At 41.0% G+C, this 21,039-nt stretch overlaps 6 protein-coding genes and 1 long non-coding RNA gene across 19 annotated transcripts in view; 4 read left to right on the top strand and 3 right to left on the bottom strand.

Moving 5' to 3' along the window:
- The first annotated feature begins 6 nt into the window (after positions 1-6).
- Positions 7-3,241, top strand: LOC135331203 (beta-centractin-like). The gene is made up of 16 exons (XM_064526283.1): positions 7-174; positions 285-349; positions 408-483; positions 747-785; positions 838-882; positions 934-975; positions 1,110-1,172; positions 1,237-1,298; positions 1,455-1,671; positions 1,781-1,816; positions 1,876-1,932; positions 1,982-2,062; positions 2,582-2,675; positions 2,725-2,786; positions 2,881-2,921; positions 2,984-3,241. The coding sequence occupies exons 1-16, from the start codon at positions 130-132 to the stop codon at positions 3,084-3,086; spliced, it is 1,128 nt and encodes a 375-aa protein (XP_064382353.1). The 5' UTR covers positions 7-129; the 3' UTR covers positions 3,087-3,241.
- Positions 3,188-13,543, top strand: LOC135331202 (peptide chain release factor 1-like). Of its 2 annotated transcripts, none has more exons than XM_064526282.1 (12): positions 3,188-3,265; positions 4,774-4,796; positions 8,904-9,078; positions 9,632-9,825; positions 9,880-9,981; positions 10,029-10,101; positions 10,175-10,232; positions 10,283-10,352; positions 10,518-10,670; positions 10,816-10,871; positions 10,920-11,022; positions 13,086-13,543. In XM_064526282.1, exons 3-12 carry the CDS (start codon positions 8,997-8,999, stop codon positions 13,374-13,376), a joined length of 1,182 nt encoding a protein of 393 aa, XP_064382352.1. In that variant the 5' UTR covers positions 3,188-3,265; positions 4,774-4,796; positions 8,904-8,996; the 3' UTR covers positions 13,377-13,543. The 2 variants fall into 2 exon arrangements, with proteins under 2 accessions (XP_064382352.1, XP_064382351.1); XM_064526281.1 differs by having other exon boundaries at positions 10,792-10,871.
- Positions 5,233-7,066, bottom strand: LOC135331207 (uncharacterized). Its single transcript, XR_010392977.1, has 3 exons — positions 6,576-7,066; positions 6,082-6,141; positions 5,233-5,562 (listed from the first exon to the last, which is right to left on the bottom strand). It is a non-coding gene; the product is annotated as an uncharacterized LOC135331207 (long non-coding RNA).
- On the bottom strand, positions 13,469-15,283 carry LOC135331206 (myosin regulatory light polypeptide 9-like). The gene is made up of 6 exons (XM_064526286.1): positions 15,071-15,283; positions 14,794-14,901; positions 14,568-14,643; positions 14,322-14,423; positions 14,013-14,140; positions 13,469-13,882 (listed from the first exon to the last, which is right to left on the bottom strand). The coding sequence occupies exons 1-6, from the start codon at positions 15,266-15,268 to the stop codon at positions 13,784-13,786; spliced, it is 711 nt and encodes a 236-aa protein (XP_064382356.1). The 5' UTR covers positions 15,269-15,283; the 3' UTR covers positions 13,469-13,783.
- Positions 15,284-15,320: 37 nt separating this feature from the next.
- On the top strand, positions 15,321-16,634 carry LOC135331204 (D-amino-acid oxidase-like). The gene is made up of 2 exons (XM_064526284.1): positions 15,321-15,586; positions 15,642-16,634. The coding sequence occupies exons 1-2, from the start codon at positions 15,378-15,380 to the stop codon at positions 16,498-16,500; spliced, it is 1,068 nt and encodes a 355-aa protein (XP_064382354.1). The 5' UTR covers positions 15,321-15,377; the 3' UTR covers positions 16,501-16,634.
- A 418-nt stretch (positions 16,635-17,052) lies between these two features.
- On the bottom strand, positions 17,053-17,720 carry LOC135331197 (large ribosomal subunit protein uL24-like). Its single transcript, XM_064526278.1, has 3 exons — positions 17,443-17,720; positions 17,292-17,384; positions 17,053-17,241 (listed from the first exon to the last, which is right to left on the bottom strand). The coding sequence occupies exons 1-3, from the start codon at positions 17,656-17,658 to the stop codon at positions 17,104-17,106; spliced, it is 447 nt and encodes a 148-aa protein (XP_064382348.1). The 5' UTR covers positions 17,659-17,720; the 3' UTR covers positions 17,053-17,103.
- Positions 17,721-17,793: 73 nt separating this feature from the next.
- Positions 17,794-21,039, top strand: part of LOC135331186 (serine/threonine-protein kinase 10-like) — a 48,792-nt gene continuing 45,546 nt past the window's right edge. For all 12 annotated transcript variants that reach the window (XM_064526264.1, XM_064526263.1, XM_064526262.1 and 9 more), the window contains exons 1-7: positions 17,794-18,060; positions 19,385-19,549; positions 19,604-19,652; positions 19,845-19,994; positions 20,404-20,479; positions 20,532-20,589; positions 20,649-20,785. In XM_064526264.1, the coding sequence (XP_064382334.1) occupies positions 17,917-18,060; positions 19,385-19,549; positions 19,604-19,652; positions 19,845-19,994; positions 20,404-20,479; positions 20,532-20,589; positions 20,649-20,785 (779 nt within the window). In that variant the 5' untranslated portion in view covers positions 17,794-17,916. The remainder of the gene's footprint in view (positions 18,061-19,384; positions 19,550-19,603; positions 19,653-19,844; positions 19,995-20,403; positions 20,480-20,531; positions 20,590-20,648; positions 20,786-21,039) is intronic.

Below are 21,039 nucleotides of genomic sequence, written 5' to 3'. Positions count from 1 at the left end.
ACCCTGTTCCAATTAAAGGACTTATGAGTAAAATTGTATGTGTCCAAAGATACTCTGCTCCTCTGACTCGACTCTGCTCTCAATACTGTACCATCGATATCCACTGTACCATCGAGTCAGTCATTAAAGATGTCTTATGACGTTTTTGCAAGCCAGCCTATTGTGATCGATAATGTAAGCCAAACATGAACTTAAACCAATGTTTATTTTGTGATTCTTGTACATGTATGTTAATGTTGGTGGTGACCGTTTCAAGTGTGTTATCACCCCTTTGTAAATTGTAGGGGTCTGGAGTCATCAAGGCTGGCTTTGCTGGGGAGGAGTATCCCAAGTTACACTTCTCAAGCTAGTAAGCAAACGATATTTTGGATCATCGTTTTGTCAATAATATACTCCACTGTGTGTAGTGTTGGTCGTCCCAAGCACGTCAGATTAATGGCAGGAGGCTTGGAAGGCGATATGTTCATCGGTACCAAGGCAGAGGTATGCAACTTGAATAGAAAAATATGTTCACTTTGTAATTTTAATCAATCTTGGATTCACAAGTGTACGTGTTATAGATTATTATGCATATTGAGCTGTTTCATAATAGAAGCACAGATATAAAGTCTCTATAGAGTCAGTGTAAGTACCTCTTAGATAGGATTGTACATGTTAAGCTATTTTAGTTCCATTAAAATTCTCGACGGGATCTGTTAAAAATTTGTTTTCAGTGCATGTTGAAATGTGTCTTCTTTTCTCATTAGGAACACAGAGGACTGCTCAATATCAAGTATCCCATTGAGGTACATGTGTATAACACTAAATTTGTTTACCTCATAGTTTCGTTCCATGCAGCATGGAATAGTGACCGACTGGAATGACATGGAGCAGATATGGAATGTGAGTATGACTACTTCTTTGGATAAATTGATACTTTTTTCTCTGTCACAGTTTTTGTACTCTAAGGATCAACTGAAGGCTCAAGCGGAAGACGTATGTGGCAGTAAAATGTGTAGTTGTAAGAGTAGATGTAATTAACTCTTAAAGAAGTCATAATAATTATAACCCCTTTGAGAGAGGAAGTATCTAAAGTGTCAGTGTTGCCATGTTGTTTGTCATTGTTACAGCACCCAGTATTACTAACTGAAGCTCCATTGAATCCACGGAAAAACAGAGTTAAAGCTGCAGAGGTAGTGTTGATCTATCACATGTACATGTGTGTATATGTTATATAATGATGTCTTGGTGTTGCAGATCTTTTTTGAGACGTTCAATGTTCCAGCACTGTACATTTCAATGCAAGCTGTTCTCAGTCTGTACGTTGGTGCTTTGCTTTAATTTATAATTATGGTGATTTTTGTCTCAGAAAAATGAAAGGTCGCCCCAACAAATGCCACTGAAGATACAAAATATTTCCCATAGCCAGGGCACAAATCACTGTATTCACATTACTTTCTTGCTTTTTAATGTAGATATGCAACTGGACGGACTACTGGCGTTGTTCTTGACTGTGGGGATGGTGTAACTCACGCAGTGCCCATCTATCAAGGGTTCTCTCTCCCTCATTCTATCATGCGCACTGACGTGGCTGGTCGAGATGTGACACGCTACCTGCAGAGCTTGCTCAGAAGAGAAGGTTTCATCTTTAAAACGTCTTCAGAGTTTGAGATTGTCCGACAGATGAAAGAGGTGACATGATGCATCAATAATTATGTTAAAATTTGTCATACCCGTGTGCATTTTGACGGTTACGTAGTACAGTAAGTGTTCATTTTGCTCTTTTAACTTCTTTGAACAGAAAGTGTGCCATGTCACATTGCAGCCTCAAAAGGATGTGAGTAATGAGTTGTACTGTTTTGTATGTCTGGTTGCTTGATTGATTGTTATTTTCAGGAGCAAATTGACAATGAAACGCTTGCGTACAAGCTGCCTGATGGATCTGTTATAGACGTACGTACATATGCAGCTTTGCCCAACCTGTATACCACTGAAAATGTAGGTTGGCCGTGCGCGGTTTAGAGCACCAGAGCTTCTTTTTCATCCCTACCTTATTGGAGAGGAGAGTGAAGGAATCCATCAGGTCAGAAATGTTACATGTATCATGTGGGGTGTGTGTGTGTGATTCTAGCCCTTGAGATTGGTTGATTTCATAAATACAAACTACAGTAGACTCTCGCTATTCCGGCTCTTTGAAGTACGGCCACCTTGATATACCGGCCATTTGGCTTGGCACGGAATGCTAGCTATATGTTTACTGCACAAAACTCACCCTCAAGTACGGCCACTCGCTATTCCGTTTACCGGCCAGTGCTGGTTGTCCCAAACAAGTTTTCAATGTAATTTTATACGTATATTACGGCCGGATATGATGTTTTGGGTGTGGTTTAGCAAATAAAATTGGATTACACTTAAATAGAGAACAGAATGATTCATTATCCTACATTATCCTCGAGACAAGAACCGCAAAAGTAGTCATTAGATTCGAGGTAAGGTCGTTTTTAAGCCGCGGCTATTTCCTGAGCTAGCGTGGTCCCAAGGGTAACCGGATTAACGAGAGTCTACTGTATAATAAAGTTTTATTAACACTTGAATACTGCAGGTATTGGCATACTCAATCAGAAAATCTGATATTGATCTACGGAAGACATTCTATTCTAATATAGTGCTTTCTGGAGGCTCCACATTATTTAAAGGTACGTGACTTGTGTGCGTGAAGGTAAACGCTCTGATTCGTGGTAATAGGTTTTGGTGATCGACTTTTGGCTGAAATAAAGAGAGAGACACCCAAAGACATTAAAATTAGAGTAAGTGTCTGCTGCTAATGCACACATGGTATACATGTGTACACGAACTCCTGGTATAATGTATTATGTGTATAAACCGTCTACATTCATCTAGATATCGGCTCACCAGGACCGACTATATTCCACCTGGATGGGGTAAGTCAGTGTGCATCGCCATGTATATGATTACCGGTGTTGTGCATACTTTATGTCTACAGGGGCTCCATTTTGGCAGCTTTGGACACTTTCAAGAAGATGTGGATCTCTAAAAAAGAATACGATGAAAATGGCCAGAGAGTCATTGATCAGAAAACATTCTAATCAGAACTAAAAACTTTTCAAAATAAATGAGTAGTTAGTGCACTGTATATATTATAACCAGGAGCACAAATCATGTTACTCCTGGTAGATCTAATGTTAAATGAGATCTTTATAATGATTTGTAACCAAACCACAATCTTTGTTTGGCGACCATGTCCAATTAACATGTGTACTTTGGTATGAGGGGTGAGTAGTGCCAAAAGGAGGATGTTTTTAGGAGGGGGGTGTTTGTTTGGTAGCGGCGGGTGTTTACTTGCTGGCGGCGGCTTAATTTCGAAGGTGGCGGCGGGTATTTACTAGGTGGTGGCGGCTTAACCTCGAATGTGGCGGAGGCTGTTTCCTTCTTCTATCTATGGTGGCGGCTGGTGTTTTTTGGTGGCGGCATGAGACTCTATCTATGGTGGCGGCGGCTTAATCTCGAGGTTACGTCGGGTGTTTACTTGGTGGAGGCGGCTTAGCCTCGAATATATTAATGTGGATGTGAATAAGATAATGTTGGACCACTTGACATTAAAGTTATCTTGGCAGACTACTTCTCAAGCTTGTTTTTAGTGTCTGGGAGGGATTGTGGAGTGGTCAAGACCAGTCCAGACAGTTGCTCTAGCGCTGACCTGATATCAGGCTGCTCATGGTCTCGAGGCTAGCTAGCACAGGAGCAACCCTCTGTTTCTCTATTAGCTAAGGTCAAGTGGTTCTAACCTCATCTATATTCACGGCTGGCCTTTACATTTTCGAGGCTAAGCCGCCGCCACCAACCACATTGCTAGCCTCTACACAGGCTCTCCTTTTTCTGTTCTTTATCACGATCGTTCAATAAGATAAAATACTGTCTTAATCGTTCAATGAGATAAAATACGGTATTAATTGGAGGAATAAAGAAAGAAATAGACGTAGAGTTAGGAAAAAGGAGAGCCTGTATCGGGAAGTCGCGTGAGGGTAGAAGGGTGGTAGAAGGGTGAAAATGAGCGTGGGCATGCTGAGCTAGAGATGTTGGACTGCCCACGCAGATATCTATGACTAATAAAACTTTGCCTGCAGCAAGCTGGACATGGACTTGGAACTGGAAGTTTGCAAGCACTATAGCTAGCTATATACCTTAGGCTTAGCTAGATGATCTACTAGTCTAGATTGTGTGTTCAGATTCTATCAGACTATTACCTTTTCTTGTGTCTTTCTACATGCTAGTATAGATCAAGAATAGCTTAGTCATCATTATCATATAGCAGGTAGCTACTGCCACCAGAGCTGGCCACGCTGGTTCTCTGATCTGACTTGCAGCACAGCTTGGGTGGTTGTCTCAGTACAGTTTTATTAACTCTGAATGCGTGGGAGAATACCTTATGTCACGATTGTGGGCTACATATCGCCCACGTTCATAAAAATCCTTGTGGATCACGCGATTTCCCAAACCAGGCCTTACTTTTTCTTAACTGTACGCCCATTTCTTTCTTTGCTGCCTCACTATGACTTTCTTGTGATTTATGGATGAACAGTGACAACAGCAAGAAAAAGTAAGGCCTGGGAACGAGGCTACCACATTGCCGCCTTCAACTAACACTCGCCGCCATCAACAACTGACACCTGCCGCCACCCTCGAGGTTAAGCCGCCGCCACTAAGTAAACACCGCCGCCTCCTAACACAGCAAATTCGTTTTCTTTTGGCACTATTCACCTCTCATACTTTGGTTATTAATTTGCCTGTTGTATTCTCACTTGTGGATTGATTTGGGTAGATCGAATATTAAGAACAAAAAATGCAACTGTTGCATGTGTTGCACCTGTTGCAGCCCCCAGGCCCAAGGAAGGGCGGCTGATTTATACTATGGGCGTGGTTTCCAGTCTAGCAACACTGCACTGTACTTAGCCTCGACTCCAGCCCCTTGAACAACGGCTTGGAATCGAGGCTACACTGTACTGTGCAGGCAAATCCAACCCGTATGCAAAGGCGCTATATATAGCAGCTCGGAGTTTAATACTAACCTAGATTCCTTGCTCTAGACTATTTAATAATAGAAAGTCAATCTGGCCAGCTATCCCCTGACTAAAATGTGAATCGGATCCTGTGCTCTATGTCAGTATCAGTATCAGAGTTCTCTGCCGGTAATACTGAATGTTTACCATGCAGATAAAGAGTGACCGGCTGAACGATGGTGACAACGGATTATAATAATTATAATGCCACAAATCAAACATATTATGCATGTAATTATGACCATAACTGGGTAAATAGATAATAATAGTATATACCGTACAATTAGTTTTGGCATTATTCAGTTAATCACGGATAACTTTCCAGCTGGTGGATGACAGCTTGGACATATCCAAACTTGGCTCTCGAAAGGCAGCTCCTTCAAACCTACACAGGTGTAGTGATACCATCGCCAGCATGAGTCAGCCTCACACCCGACCCACATGCGTTTTCCCTTCTTCGTAAATTTCCCTCCACATTAATTTTGCTGGCAGTGTTTCTCGTCTTCTGTATAATTATATACAGTAGCACAAAATATTAATGGGCATGGTGACGTGTGCATGAATAAAATGTTGCTGTTGAGAAAACAAATTACTGTGTGCATGACAGTGCATGCATGCATGTGTGCATGATTTTTACTTTCACGCTTGAAAGCAGAGGTACGTTTGCAAAAGCCATTTTTTAGATGCTGCTGTCTTGACCAAACCACATGATGGGTGGAGTTGGCTGAAAAAACGCTCTATGAAAAATGCGCCTCTCTACAAAATGCATCTCTCTACAAAATTCACCTCTCTAAAAAACGCACCTCTGTACAAAACGTCTCTCTACAAAATTCACCTCTCTAAAAAACGCACCTCTGTGCAAAATGTCGTTCTCTGAAAAATGTACCTCTCCAAAAATTGCACCACCTATTTTTTAAAATGCACCTCTCATAAAAAGCAGCACCAAAACGCACTAATGCATGCTGGTGGTATAATCATGCATGCATCCTCACATAATTTATATGGACTATGCCGGAAAAGTTACCTGGTATTTTCTTGAGTTTGATGACCGAGTCAACCACTTCAATAGCTATGATCTGTTGTTCTGCATGCATAATTTATAATAATGCATTCGAGCTCAACATTGACATACTATAATTATTATAGTCCGGTCACCCTATATAATGTACATAATGTATGCATGTATGTACATGTATTATTATAAGAATTATAAAATATAGGGACAGTGTCGCATGCAGTGGCCGCAATAGCAAGGTGGCTGCTTTAACAGCCTGCATGCATGCCAATTAATTCGTGCCTAGCGAAACAAAAGGTATAATTATATATATAGAGAGGTGACCGTAATTCAAAGAGCCGAGAGTCTATACCGTATAGCGCGAAACACATTCTACAAAACGTCCACAAAATGGAACCTCCATTAAAAAATTATTGCTGTTATTTTGCACAATCGTGAAAACCTATAATTTATATAGATGCATGCATAATTATAGCTGGTCCCGGCCGACCTATCTCACTTACCAGGGGAGACTTTTTGCTGCAATTCAAGCATTGGGGGATCCTGATGTGGCCTTTGAGTAATGGATGAAATGGAGGTCTTTTCATCTGCATCATGACGACTGCCCTCAAAATGTTTTTGTAGCTTTCTCGGTTTAATCTTGTGGCAGATTGGAGAAATTGATTGATTGAGAGCAGCCACAGAATGTTTGTTAATTGGAGTGCTAGTAAAAACTCCTCTTGGTGTCGGCAGAGCTCTCTCTTTTCTCTTCTTTTGAGGATTAAGTAGTGAGGAATGCTCAATAACGTCGGACCGTGTAGTAAACTCAACTTCATCATTGTCCGATGTAATTGGTGTGATCTGTTGAGAGGTGATCTGTTGAGAGGTGTGTAATTCTGCCTCAGAACTTGAAGGTGATCCATTCAAAGAAAGTGAGAGGTGTGGTCTCGTGCATCGCTTCTTCTTGGGAGACCTACACAACTTGGCAGGAGAATACAATTATTTCTTCAATGTAACTGCACCTGTTTGCCTCACATTCCTGCTCTGGTGAGCCTCACGTGCAGGAGTTTGTTGAGAGGAGGATGCAGGAATTTGTTGAGAGGAGGATGCAGGAGTTTGTTTCAGTTCAGAGGAGGCTATATATATATATAATAATAATGATGACTGCCATGAATTAATTGCACATTAAAAATCATGTACGAACAGACTGTCAGACAACTTACCATCCTTCCAAGGTTCGAGAATTGAACCCTCTACTTAACCTCATGACAGCAGAGCAAACATTTGCTTGGATTTCCAGATGCAACGGTGCAACAGATGCAACGGTGCAACAGATGCAACAGATGCAACAGATGCAACGGTGCAACAGATGCAACGGTGCAACAGATGCAACAGATGCAACGGTGCAACAGATGCAACGGTGCAACAGATGCAACGATGCAACAGATGCAGCGGTGCAACAGATGCAACAGATGCAACAGATGCAACGGTGCAACAGATGCAACAGATGCAACGGTGCAACAGATGCAACGGTGCAACAGATGCAACAGATGCAACAGATGCAATGGTGCAACAGATGCAACAGATGCAACAGATGCAACAGATGCAACGGTGCAACGGTGCAACAGATGCAACAGATGCAACGGTGCAACAGGTGCAACGGTGCAACAGATGCAACCGTGGAAAAGATGCAACAGATGCAACGGTGCAACAGATGCAACAGATGCAACGGTGCAACAGATGCAACGGTGCAACAGGTGCAACGGTGCAACAGATGCAACAGATGCAACAGATGCAACAGATGCAACGGTGCAACAGATGCAACGGTGCAACAGATGCAACGGTGCAACAGATGCAACAGATGCAACAGATGCAACGGTGCAACAGATGCAACAGATGCAACGGTGCAACAGATGCAACAGATGCAACAGATGCAACGGTGCAACAGGTGCAACGGTGCAACAGATGCAACCGTGGAAAAGATGCAACAGATGCAACGGTGCAACAGATGCAACAGATGCAACAGATGCAACGGTGCAACAGATGCAACGGTGCAACAGATGCAACAGATGCAACGGTGCAACAGATGCAACAGATGCAACGGTGCAACAGATGCAACAGATGCAACGGTGCAACAGATGCAACGGTGCAACAGATGCAACAGATGCAACAGATGCAACGGTGCAACAGATGCAACGGTGCAATAGATGCAACGATGCAACAGATGCAGCGGTGCAACAGATGCAACAGATGCAACAGATGCAACGGTGCAACAGATGCAACAGATGCAACAGATGCAACGGTGCAACAGATGCAACGGTGCAACAGATGCAACGGTGCAACAGATGCAACAGATGCAACGGTGCAACAGATGCAACAGATGCAACAGTGCAACAGATGCAACGGTGCAACAGATGCAACGGTGCAACAGATGCAACGGTGCAACAGATGCAACAGATGCAACGGTGCATGCAATGCAAGTGATCATGCGTGGACAGAGGAGGCGCGGTGCAGCTCAGGCAATTAGCCTTTGAATAATTATCCGTCCACGTCGTATGTTTTTGCTGAGAGTAATCAAAGGGCTAATTACTTGAGCTGCACCGCGCCTGTCGCCTGTCGGACCTACTCTGATGCGTGGATTTAGGCTAAGTCTTAGCCTTGATTCCATACACTCTAAGTAATCGAGGCTACTTAAGTACCTCGATTACCAGGCCGCACTAGCTAGTGGGATGGATAGCCTCGAATCCTTGATTATACAGCCACAGTAATGGCGATCCCATGCAACGTGCTACTGTTGCATTTATGTGCGTACATAATTCGTGTGCCCATATCACGCCATATCTATGTATTCTTCTACAGTGCTAGCTATAGTGGAGTGGTCCCTCAAAGAAAATCACCCAGTCATCGTATTTTACTAGACTCTACCCTGTAAAATCTGTGATGTGATGAATTGGATGAGGAGAATATCAAGCCTCCACATCAGAGCATTGATAGCCAAATCTCTGCCACTGCAACAGGCAATGAGGGGTGAGATGTGTTACACAATAATCAGTCCCCCTGGACTGTCTGTTGCAGAACAGATGGTCCACACAGTCTTTGCGGACCTTTCGTTGCACTGCTCATGGTTCCCCTGGACTGTATGTAGCTGTGTAGTGTGTAAAAATAATGTTCTGCGATACAAGTTGTCAACGCCACCATAATTTAAGTGCCACTTTGTAATACATCAATTACGGTATACTAATTACCATGGACTCAAAGCTGAAACTAATATTTTTAAAGTTAGCGACTACGCTAGTCTAAATCCAGGGGTCCGACAACTGTGCACCTAGCATGCTGAATCAGCATATAAAACTTGTCTTTACAGATTTTTCTGAGAGAGTTAAAGCTCCTATTGCTAAAACTAGACCTATGCAATATGAGTCTAAGAGTGCAACACGTACCTCTATACAGGCAAGTTATATGAAAATGCTGTTTTAGTTAATGTTAGACGCATGGTTGTCGGACCTCCTTTAGGTCTATCAGTGGTTGCACACAATGAGCCTGTAGTCTTTGCACAATAATTACCTTTGAATTTTCATAGTGCTGTCGTCTGGAGCAAAGCTTGATCTAACGCCTAACCTATGGGCACATGTATCAAGGCTGATGGACCAATACAAGGCACTCGTAGAAAAGGCTAACTCTGGCAGCCAACAGGACCTCCCTAGTCTTTATCAGTCACTGTCTAAGTTGGAACCTGTCGTGAAACTTGTTCAGAAATTGGAAGGCAAATCTGAAGTAAACTTTCAAACAATTCTTGAAGTGTGGTGGTTTAAAAAAACTATTTTACAGGAAATTGGTGAGCTTCAGCATTTGTGTTCTGAAGTTGGCGACATGAAGCAACTGGCACAGGAGGAGTTGCGGCAATGCAACAGAGAACTGGAGCAAATTAAGGTATTGAACCTAAATCAATTATGTTAACAATTTTAATACCTTAGTAGACCCTTCTGATAGAATCTGTGCTGCCACGAGATGAAGCAGACAATCACAGCGCCATACTCGAAGTGAGAGCAGGTATATACCTGTACTTTTTAGAACCTGGAAGATACTGTTCGATTCAGGGTTGAGTTTGTACATTTACATGCAGGTGCTGGTGGTGTTGAGGCATCTTTATTTGCAGCTGAAATCTTTCAAATGTATCAGAGGTAAGAAAGACCTCATGGTTTGGAATGTATAACTTGAATTTATACTTCAGGTTTGCTGGCTATAAAATGTGGGCATTTGAGCAGTTGTCCATTGATAGAAGTGATGCTGGTGGGTACAAGGTTAGTTTTGGGTAAAAGGTTAGTTTTATGCACAGTATAATAGTCGCGCTAGTGTAAGAGTTGATACACAGAAATAGAAATTTACACTTATCTGTAAACCTTTCTTTACGTGTGTGTGTCTCTACAGTACTTGCGTTCAACGTTTTAATGTCCATTATTGGTCAGCATGCAGTTGCTAGTGTGAGTGGTGGAGAGGTGTTTGGAATGCTCAAACATGAGGTGGGAGTGCACCGGGTGCAGAGAGTGCCTATCACTGAGGGGATGGGGAGAGTACACACCAGCACCATGAGTATCGTCATTCTACCTCAACCAACACAGGTAATAAGGATGATCCGGCCTAGAAAGTGTACAAACTGCTGGTTATCTGACAAATGCATTTTTTGCTTGATGATAGGAGATATAATGTACTACAAGTTTATTAGTCCACATCGGCAGGCAGTTGTCATTTGGGATTTTGATTCAGATTGAAGTGGAGATAAGTCCCAGTGACATAAAGATTGACACAATGCGAGCCTCTGGGTAAGATTATTATTCTGTGAATTAAAGCATAATTATTGTTGTCCACAGAGCGGGTGGTCAACATGTCAACACCACTGACAGTGCCATTCGTCTCACACACTTGCCGACTGGGATTGTAATCAGCATCCAGGATGAGAAGTCCCAACACAAGGTAGCGTTCGCCATCCAGTGCCATATCTAGTGCCATGCAGTGCACCTTGTATCGTGATAGATGAAGTGCTGTATATAGTAACCACTTACATGTTGGTATAATTAACCCGAGGCACCACGGGGTATACGTAGTAGTCGGTCAGTCTGTCTGTCTGTTGTTCTGTGTATTCTGAGTCTACTCACCTGGATGCGATAGCACTGTGTTTGTAATATGAATAGCCTCAACACAACAGATTTCAAACAAAAGCGAACCTGCACGTTGACCTAGATGTACACGCGGCTTTGACTCGAGGCTGAGACTCACTAAACCTCAAATTGATGCCGAGGGTTTGCACTTCAGTGCTCTAGTTATACAATGTATTATATATCTGGGTGCCGTGTGTGTCAAAACTAATGCTTTTGCGGGAATAATGTATATGTATATCCAGTGTGGATATAATTACAATTTTAGAGTAGTACACATAATTATATTTACATTGCAGGGGATATATCCAGCGTGCATCACATTATACGTATATCCAGCGTGGGTATAATAAATATGTCCCGTGTGGATGTATCTTTATAATCCCATGTGGATAGATGTATACACATTACAAGTGGATACAATTATGTGTAGATATCAAATCTATGTGATATGTATGTAATAACCTTATACCAGAGGAGATCTGAAGGTCAAAGTAAAAATACTTACGGCAAGCCTGACCTTTGAATTTAACATGCAATAACGCAAATACATTATTGTATGTATTTATTGAAGAGCCTGAAGACTATACTAGTTGCTATATTACCGTATAGTGCGAAATTGTTGCTGTTTACGAAAGTCCACGAAAATTGTTCTGCTATAATGTGCAAAGATTAAAGGCATGGCTTCCGGCAAGCAGAACCCATGAAATTTACTCAACAAAATGCTTTAAGAGAAATTTAAGAGCCTCAAAAATGTTGCGCTATACTATATATACTAGTTTCTTTTAGCGAAGTTTTCTGAACACGATTAACACTTGTTAGCACTGTTACACTTCATACCCTAGCAGCTTACTTACAGCTTGTACACCTCGAGGAAACAACTCATGACTCTGCTTACAGTTATAAACCACAAACGCATGACATCATGTGGGTGTGGTTTTATGATACGAGTTGGTTGATGGTTACAAATCTACAATACGATTGGCGGCACAGGGGACTCCACATACACACAGTTGCCAGACCTTTCTTTTGTGTGAAGAGGAGTGGCTTGCGAGACTGCATCTATATCCACATGTAATGTGTATACCGTATTACAGTAATACTAGAATATTTGCGGGTGAAAACCTTTGCGAATGAACCTAATCAGGAAAATTGACCCTTTGTGATCTAACTATTGCGTTCTGGCAAGGATTGTGTATACCCTATAGCGCGAAATTTTCAAGGTACTTACATTTCGTGGATTGGCCTCTAAAAGCCATTTCGTTACACAATGTTTGCGGAATGACTGCTTACCGGAAGCCACGCATTTAAATCTCTTTGCATGTTATAGCAGGTAATTCTAATTAAAGAACAATTTTTGTGGACTTAATTTTTGTGTAGAATTTTAACCCACGAAATCCGCGAAAATTAAGCCCCTCGAAAATTTCGCGCTATACGGTATTTAAATACCAGTACTTATTTAGGTTTTGCGATTTTATTGTTGCGAATTGATCAACTCTTGCAAAGTTCACATAATTATGTGTTTGACTTGCAAAAGATTTTACTAATACGGTATCCACGCTGGATGTGTATATGCACTATAGATAATAATTATATACACTGTCTTAGCCTCAGTCCCAGGCCGATTACAGTGTGGGACTGAGGTTATATCCACAGGATATAATACATTATAATTTATATCCACCACGTATATAGAAATCTTAACGCTGGATATACAGACATTATTCCTACGTTTTGACACACATGGTGGTACTGCTAATACAACTTTTGTGCTCGGGCTTGAGTTGTATTAGCTGTACATTCCTTGTGCATGAGTAATTAACCTATACGTACGGTATGTATATCTTAAGCAAACACAGTGGCACATGTATTCTCTTACAGAATCGAGCTAAAGCCATGAAGATTCTTCATGCTCGCCTTTATGAGCAGAAGCGTCAGAGATTAATGCAAGAGAGAAGTGAGCAGCGCCGACAACAGATGGGGACACAAGAGCGATTTGAGAAGATTCGAACGTATAATTTCCCTCAAGACAGAGTGACTGATCATCGCCTAGGCTACACTACTCATGGTGTGGAAGAGTTCCTTTCTGGAGGAGACACATTAGACACTGTTATAGCTCAGCTGAGGCTACGAGAGGAAGAAGAGCTAATAATTGGTTTGAGTGGTGAATAAATGCGAAATAAGTGTTCATAAAAAAATCGCTGCTGTTTGTATGTACTAGCTATATATACCATAGTCAGGTTGTGATTATACACTCATCTTAGTTACAAGATTGTAAACATAATTATTCTTGTATCCATGGTCAGGTTGTGATATACTCTATGAATGTATGTACAATATACTTTAGTTATGAGATCGACATGGCCAAAACTATTGGTCTATGCCATGAAACAGCTATGTAATTAAAAGTTACAACAACTAACTACTTACATGTAACATGATTGGCTACATGTGTTAAGAATGACAGTTTCAAAACATCCTATTCCAGAATCTTGTACTAAATGCTAAAATGCTACTGCTGTGTCCGATATATAGAATCAACAGGTAATATAAAATAGAGGGTTTGATACTGACAGTGTCTATTCATCCTTGGTGCCATGCTTGAGAATTCGAGTGAATGCATTGTAGTCGAAGTTTCCAGCACTGTCTACTGGGGCACCGCGAAGCATCTGATCAACCTGGAGCATGTTGCAACCATAATTATAATATGTATCGTATACCCAACTACAGCACTGAGTAGGGGTAAACATACCACATACAACATACATGGACACCCACTGATTTACACAACTACATGTACGTCAATACCTCAGCATCAGTGAATCTGTCTCCCATAGTGGTTAGGAGTTCTCTAAGATGATCCTCACTGATTTTTCCAGAACCCTCCTCGTCAAAGCAAGCGAAAGCATTTCGAATCACATCTTCTGGATCAGTACCTACATGCACAAAGCGTATTCAACACTTCTGCACAATACAATCACCTTAAAGACATGCCAAGAATGTGTGCATAACACAATACCAAACTGTGACCATATAAGGACAACAGCAAAATGAGTTTGCACTCCTGATGTAGTTACTACGTACCTGGGTATAATTATAGATAATCATGAAACTTACCGGTAAGTTTTTCTCCAAACAGAGTCAAGAACATGGTGAAGTTTAGAGGTCCAGGTGCTTCTTTCATCATGCCATCTATAACCGAATCGCCAGGTTCCTGACCTGCAAACACACACATACTAGGTAAGCTTTGAACTCGCTACTGGATACAGTAAGGGACACCCATCAACAGTCTATAGGAAATACTGTAGGCATTGCAATATTAGCATAGCAATAAACAACAGTTGTTTACTTTAGCATACCCACCAAGAGAAGCAAGCATATCTTTTAAATCCTCGTGGTCAATAAAACCATCTCTGTTCTGATCGATCATGTTGAATGCCTGTGGGTGAAGGGTACACAGGTTAGCTATCAGATAGTTTATCGAGTGGGAGTGAATATGAAATGTGATACACAAGTTGATCATCTTACATGTTTACTGTGTAAAGCTTACTTGTTGGACATAAAGACAACTGTCTTACAAATGTCTTACCTCTTTAAATTCTTGAATTTGAGCCTGATCGAACATCGCAAAGATGTTTGACGTAGCTCTTTGCCCACGCTTCTTGGGGTGCTTCTTGCCAGCTGCTCGTGCCCGACTCTGTAGAGTTTAACAATTACAGGCAACACGAACTGCCACAACCCATACATGATTTGGTCCAACGACAATTCATAAAACTAGCCTAGATTAATTTATTATTAAATTTACAGTCTAGCTATTATTGAAATCAGACTACCAAGCTAACACTCGATTTAGCGCATAGGCTTACCATTTTGTTCTTTTTACAGATCAGGATATAAAGTAGAAATGTACTGGTACAATTGTGTAGCTGCTTGACGCTATAGCTAGACGATTGACGTGACTGGCCTTCTTGATCTCGCTTCTTTAATACTTGATAGTAGAATAGCAACCGCAAAGGAATTATTAATGACCTCACACAAAAATTGTTGTGGGCCACTAAGTACATGGGTGGGGTTAAGTGTGCCCAGCACTTGCGCATGCGCTGAACTGGACAGATGACTGTGTCACGTCAGCACAAAAATAATTATAGCTTATAACAAAGTTGAAAAGACATTATGTCTACAGTATTAACACTCAAGAAACTGCGTATTGCTGTGGTTGGTGCTGGAGTAATTGGGCTCTCTGCCGCCCTGCATATCACAGAGAAATTCCCTGATATGGTGCAAGTGCATTTGATAGCAGACAAGTTTACTCCTGATACTGCCTCTGATCTGACAGGAATGATTTTATGGCCCTTTGACCTGAGTGAGGAACTTAAAGAGAGGTGAGTAGTACCTGCTTGCAAACATTAATCTACGCAGGTTCGTATTAAAATACAGTGAACGTGACAGTGGTGAATCAGAATACCAAGAAAACATGAAGAAATGGACCCGTGAAACATTCGCAAAATTTCATTCCATTTATCGCTCTGAAGTCAATGCCGAAATCCAGATTTGTTTAAGGACTGGCTATTTGACCTGCTATGAGGATGCACATGATCCGTGGTGGAAAGAGTGTGTGTTTGGTTTTAGGCGGGTTAATCCAAAATCCACTGAGGCAATTACAGCTAATGCACCTCCTGCTTGTACTGAATTGTGGGCCTTCACCACCTACATAGTCGACTGCTCCAACTATATGAGATGGATGATGAAAGAATTTCTGACAAATTGTGGAACAATTATAAAGCGTAAAATTGAGTCACTGAATGAGCTTTCAACCTATGATATTGTAGTCAACTGCACTGGTATGCGAGCTGGCAACCTTGTTGAAGAGCATGATATGAAACCATGCAGGGGCCAAGGACTGTTGGTCAAGGCTCCTTGGATTTCTGCCTTCATAGTTGATGAAATAGGTCTTGACTTGACATATATTATTCCACGAGCTGACACCGTTGTTTTAGGCGGAACGGCTGAAATCGGAAATGCCAGTGAGGAACCTGATTCTTCAACTACACAAGGAATCTTAGAAAGATGTTTCAAGCTCAATCCAAGCCTACGCAAAGCTCAGATATTAGGTGGTTGGTCTGGATTAAGGCCTTTGAGGAGTCGTGTACGTTTAGATACAGAGACTGGGCCCACTGGAAGCGTCGTCATCCACTGCTATGGTCACGGTGGACAAGGGGTTGTTCTCAGCTGGGGCTGTGCTAAAGACATAGGAGATATTGTTCAGAAACAGTATAGAAAACAGGCAAATCTTTGAGTGCTAGGTGCATTATTATGTTTCTTTATGTAACAATTTGATTGGTTTCTCAAGACATATTGATCATGAACACACTAATTACAGAACCCAAAAATTTTGCTGTGTAGACAACCACATAATTTATTATGGTCAAGTACATCTTATAGGGGTGCTGTAATTAGAACGAAGATATAATTATAGCATAATTATGGGATTAAATCTACATGTATATATAATTATTATATACACTCATATATCACTTACAAAGCTACACGACAATATACACCAACGCCATTATAATTATGGTATGCACGTCATGCACAAAAATTTGTTTTGGCACAATGAAATACCTTATAGCACGAAATTTTTGCTGTTTTTTCGTAGGTTAATTTAGCCCTACACAAACATTTATTTACAATTATTAATATTATCTGGTATATTCCGGTAAGCAGTCAACCCCACGAAATTTATTTCGAGACCATTCCACAAAATTCAAATGCCTCGAAAATTTCGCGCTATAAGCTTACAGTACGTATACAAGAGTATTATACTCTTGAGTAACATAATTATGACTTGAGTAAACACAATTTTCTCTTTCAAAACATTCGCCATTCCACAAAAGTGTTAAGAAGTGTCCATTGACTGCACATCTTTCTCTTTGTGTTTTCCCGCTCCTTTCTTTTCTTCAGCAAGTTTTGCCTTGGCCTTTCTCTCCAAAATCTTGCGGCGATCTTTGTCCAGCTTCAATTTAGTAATTTCCACCTATATAAAAAAAGTAGTATCTGAAAACTTATGAGAATATTGAATGGTACCTTGCTAGGGTGGATACCAACGTTCACAGAAGCTCCGTTAGCTTTCTCCCGCTGGATTCGTTCAAGATGAAGCACCCATCTCTTACGATAAACCTGTACATCAGAAAAGTTGCTGGTTATCGAAATTCATACAGCACAATTAAATACATACAGTTAACACTTTGCTGGGTTGTTGGCCCTTGAAATGTCCCCTGGTGATCACTACTTCATCATCACGGCGCACAGGCATCGACCTAACATGGTACTTATTGCGGAGGTCCTTGGAGAGAGGTGCACTCATCAGCTTCCTTCTGATGCTTGAAGGGGCCGTAAAGTGCCTCTTACGGCACTTTCTTCTTGACGAAGTGACACTCTTACTAAACTTCATCTTAGAAGACGTTCAGAACACGTGGAAGAGGACTCGTTTACGGGGAGATTACAAACATGAGAAACGGAGGAGAGTCAAAGATTCGCACGTGGCTGGATTTATAGGGCAGGGCAAGGTGAGTGGGCGTTGGTTTGGGAGGAGCTTGTATTAATACAAGAAGTCTAAAATAATTATAAAAGCGTATTATATGTACGTTCTACTACGTACATGTGCACTGTTGTACATTATAGCTGTTAGCCTAGCCTTATACAGCTAGCTATGGCTTTTCTACGAAAACTGTTTCAAGGATCAAGCAAGAACAAAAAGAAAGTTTACCCTCACTTGACTTACGACAAAGATCCTCTTGAAAGTTGGGAAAAAATTGGAGAACTGGGAGATGGCGCCTTTGGAAAAGTGTACAAGGTAAGCTTGCCAACTCTCTACTAATGACTTGCCAGTATGCACAAACCAGCTGTACTCATAGAATTATGGATACAAGTAGTCTAAACATTAATTTTCAAAAATTTCTAGAAAATAAACAAGCGTATTAATAATTTGTAGTCATGTACATTATGTGCATACAGTCTTAGTATAGTACATGAATCATACCGATTTATTCTTGTTGTACTGATACATATTAAAGTGAAGTTCAGTCACTTATTATAAATGTAACACGTATGCTTTAGTTTGTGTAACTATTACTTTGTTTCCTGAAACACCACCACAACTGCTATAAAAGAACACTTCATATTGTAGAATATGTGCCTGCTTTGTATTCACATGTGCACCATCACTATGACTCCGTAGTCTGTAGGCATTGGAGCTTATGTGTTCACTGTACGTACATGTACGTATAACCTGAATGTGAGCACCGCATGGTACTAATTGATCTGCTCAGTAAGTCATCTACTTTAGCATGTATGGGTTAGGCCGGTCCTTAAGAATTTTATAACCAGTTGTCCAGTGTGTATTCTCCGCTGTGTATGTTGCACATTGTTGGACAAGTGTCTGTTTAATAGCAATATAAGGCGCTATGGCTTCTTGACATGGGCGTGTCTGCTGCATTTAGCTCTCATGTCAATCAAAATTGTTGTTGATTGCTTGAATTGAATTGGAATCATACTTAACTCTCATGAATGAGCTGATAGTAAACAGATTCATTACTTCTACGTGTGTGTCATAGTCTATTTATAGCTAAACAATAATCTGAGAGACAAAACAATTTTTCGCAGTTCATGTGTACCAATATTGTTAAATGTAGTCTCTGCGTGTGACGTAGATATAATCTCCCCTCTGCCACTAGACATCAGTAACTAGCTCTATGTGCCACTCTCTCTGCTTATAATCACTCGATTCATTCTGATATACTGCTTATAATCACTCAAATAATTCTGATATACTGGAATTTGTTTGGTACATTGTTGTTTCTGGTATGTAGCAGTTTTGATCATAAGACATAAGCTATCGCCGAATATACATGTAGTGTAGAAGTAGTTAGTGTTAAGCATTCCTCTCTAAAATGTGAGTGCCCTTTTGGCTATGTCGAATTTCGAAGTTGTCAAACACTACCTGTATGAGCGTATAATTTGTGATTAATTTTAATTGATTATGGTGCTAAGTTTCTCACGAACAATAATATTATGTATAATTGGTGGACTTGTTCACAAGTGTGCATGTACAGTGTATACGGATTTGTGTTAGCAGTTTTGTCTGTTGTGATGGTCAAACAAGCTTGTCTAAATTGCAGGCAGAGAACAAGGAGAGTGGGAAACTAGCTGCTCTCAAGAGAGTGCCCATTCGAGATGAGACAGAGCTAGATGACTTTATGGTAGAGATTGAAATTCTGGCTGAGTGCAAGCACCGGAATATTGTGGGCATGTACGAAGCCTTCTCTTTCGATTCAGCCTTATGGGTATGCTAGGTTTTTTTGTAAGTTCTTCTAGATTATTGTTTCTTCCCTTTATAGATGTTTATCGAATTTTGCTCTGGTGGAGCAGTGGATGACATCATTGTTGGTAAGCACTGCTGTATGCATGCATGCACGCATGCCTTGTGTTTGTTTTGATAAATGGACCCTAACAGAACAGACCTTCCCAATCATTGGTAACTTTGGCAGATAGACCGATTTTCTACACTAAGTACAAAGCTGTCTTAAGTTCAAACACCTTCTTTGTCTGTACTGTGATTCTAAGTAACACCACATGCAGAACTGGACCATGGACTATCAGAGCCTCAGATCAAGTGCATTTCCTATCAACTCTTCGTGGCATTGCAGTTCCTTCATGAAAAAGGGTGTATTCACCGGGACCTGAAGGCAGGCAACATCCTCCTGTGTCCTGACGGCACCATCAGGCTGGGTGAGTTTATATACATTGCAGTTGCACTGTTAACAAGAACTTTGGGCACTGTCCCTTACGCATGTTTCCCATAATTAAGTTTAGTCATAACTGTCAATATACATATTATCTAAGATTTTGTGACACGGTAAATATTACGTACACGGCCCTTATTTAGCTCTTTCACCATTCTAATGTTAAGCCTCGTCATGCAATGTAATACTTGATTGAAGAGATGATTCTAGTACATCCATTCTGGATAGTGGAGTTGATTGGGTGGGAGTTGACAGTTGGAAGTTGATAGAGAGACACTGTAGGCCACCAACCAAAAATGTGTTTTGCAATCCATCGCTTTGAAGTGGCTTATAAGCATGAGTTGTTGCACATTGAAAAACATTCTGTCATTATCAGTGTTAATCCTATTGTACAGCTGACTTCGGTGTGTCTGCCATGAGTGGTAGGAGTGGGAAGGTTAAAAATGACACATTTATCGGAACTCCGTATTGGTGAGTAAATATTGTAGGTTGCAACGTAGGTTACTCGGTTGTGTACATGTAGGATGGCACCAGAAGTTGTGGTGTGTGAAACTGACAAGGACAATCCTTACGACTCAAAGGTATGAGTGTACATCTCTAAGCAGATGTGTATATCATTCAAAATTGTGAACTATTGTAGATTGATATATGGAGTGCTGGAATCACATTGCTAGAGCTAGCAGATATGAATCCCCCCTACCATAACCTCAGTCCCATGAGAGTCCTGCTCAAAATCACACGGAATGAGCCACCCATACTAATAGCACCCTCAAGATGGTATGTGAGGCTGTTGTGTACATCTAGTAAATGGGTTGGACATGAAATTCAGTGTAGCACCAAAATGTTGTGTTACTATAATGTTTGCGAGTGACAAACCTTTTCAAATGAGCTAAATCAGCAGGAAATTTTGACACTTAGCGATCTGGAAAGGATCGCGATTTCGTACAAGTATCATTGTATACCAACAGAGTTATATGCATGGCTATCTTATTTTTTCGAGGTTATTACATTCGCTAAGTTCCGATAGTCGC

This window comes from Halichondria panicea, chromosome 2 (assembly GCF_963675165.1).
Source record: "Halichondria panicea chromosome 2, odHalPani1.1, whole genome shotgun sequence".
NCBI lineage: Eukaryota > Metazoa > Porifera > Demospongiae > Suberitida > Halichondriidae > Halichondria > Halichondria panicea.
This window is presented reverse-complemented; position numbering and strand designations above follow the sequence as displayed.